The sequence below is a fragment of the Camelina sativa genome, chromosome 12 (assembly GCF_000633955.1).
Source record: "Camelina sativa cultivar DH55 chromosome 12, Cs, whole genome shotgun sequence".
Taxonomy (NCBI): domain Eukaryota; kingdom Viridiplantae; phylum Streptophyta; class Magnoliopsida; order Brassicales; family Brassicaceae; genus Camelina; species Camelina sativa.
The window spans coordinates 17,783,620-17,785,228 of NC_025696.1; the positions used below are offsets into that span (position 1 = coordinate 17,783,620).

The window sequence follows — 1,609 nt, forward strand, 5'->3', positions numbered from 1 at the left end:
AAGTTTCATTGAAACTAATAAATTTTTCCTGATGAGTCATATTTTAATACTTTTTTTTGTTTTTTTTGTTAAAATCATATTTTAATACTTCCATACAGGTAGTTATATCTACTACATGTGGTAATGAAAATTATATACAAATGGTATAAAATGATTTTTTTTCCACATGGTATAAGATGGTTTTTCAACTTTTAATAGTTCATTGTGATGCACTGTATTTCTTAAATTTTTTTGGCTTTTTGAAGACTAATTTTTATCTCCCATTTACATAATTCTAAGATTATATTATTTAATTTCCTATATGTAGTTTATCTTATCGTTTTGGTTTTACATTATATATAAGTTGAACTTACAAAGTTAACAGCTAAGTTCTCATTATAGTCATGACAAATCTAACTCTAGAACTCAACATTAAATCTGCAAGCAACCTTGTAAATGTCAATTTCATCACAAAGATGAATGTTTACGTCAACATCACCATTCATGACAAAAATTCCCGAAAGAAACAGAAGGCAAAAACCAATGTCGATCGCTCCCGTGGATCTAACCCGGTTTGGTATCACCCATTCAAATTTTCGGTCAATGAGAGTTTGGTGTATGATGATCGCTTGACACTCGTCATGAGACTGGTATCTCGTCGATCCCTAGGCAACATAGAAATCGGAAGAGTTAGCATCCCGTTACTTGAACTTTTGAATTCAGTTAAGCCGCCAACTTACGATGCTGGTAATAGTCAAGAGATGAAACTGATGATTTATCAGGTGAGAACTCCGTCAGGTACACGGTCCGGCACTTTAACTTTCTCATACCGGTTTAAACCGGATTTACCGGCGATCACTAACCAGCGTTCTGTAGACAAGGCAGCTTATCCACCACCGTCTCAAATCTCACATCCACCACAATTGCCAATTGAGTTTCCTAAGTTGTCTCAGACGCGCGATTTTCTAAAACATCCTTTTGCTTCCCGATCAAGCAATGATCCTCTTCCAATATCCTACTGTGCTGTGGAGACGGAGGAAGCTGGTAAATCTAAGAGCCACGGACTATACGCGCCACCACCAGCTAGCCACCAAGGATATGGACGGTACGGTTATGCGTCGCCGTCACCGGTGGGATATGGATACGCAAGTTCGTCGTATCAGCAGCACCCGAAGGAGACTGGCCTTGGAATTGGAATTGGATTGGGAGCTGGGCTTTTGGGTGGGCTGGTGATGGGAGATATAGTGTCTGATGTCGCAAACTGCTTTGATGATTAATTTGTTTTCTCTAAACAATTTTTAAAAATAATTATGGTGTCTTCTATATTTTGTTTTATTTACATTTTTATTGGCATGTATTAAAAAAAGTGAGAGAATATAGGGAAAACTTGATAAATGACAAAAATAAAAAAATTGTTTACCTACTACATGTCAATTTGTTGCCAAAGAGGTTTTTTTTACCAAAGTCCATTTAGTTATTTGAATAATAGAAAATACGCATCATCCTAATATGTTGAAACCACAAGAATAAATGAGCCGAAAAATATTGCAAACTGTCATATTGCTACGTGCCTACGTCTGAAGATATATATCATTATCAACACTTTTGTTTTTTTTTTTTTTTTTTTTTT

The 1,609-nt window shown here is 35.6% G+C and overlaps 1 protein-coding gene across 1 annotated transcript; it reads left to right on the top strand.

Annotated features, from left to right (window-relative positions):
• LOC104733617 (protein SRC2-like) lies at positions 384-1,256 on the top strand. Its single transcript, XM_010453187.1, has one exon. It carries the CDS (start codon positions 384-386, stop codon positions 1,254-1,256), a length of 873 nt encoding a protein of 290 aa, XP_010451489.1.

Coding starts and splice junctions, on each gene's coding strand:
- LOC104733617 (XM_010453187.1), top strand. CDS start 384: ATGACAAATCTAACTCTAGAACTCAACATTAAATCTGCAAGCAACCTT.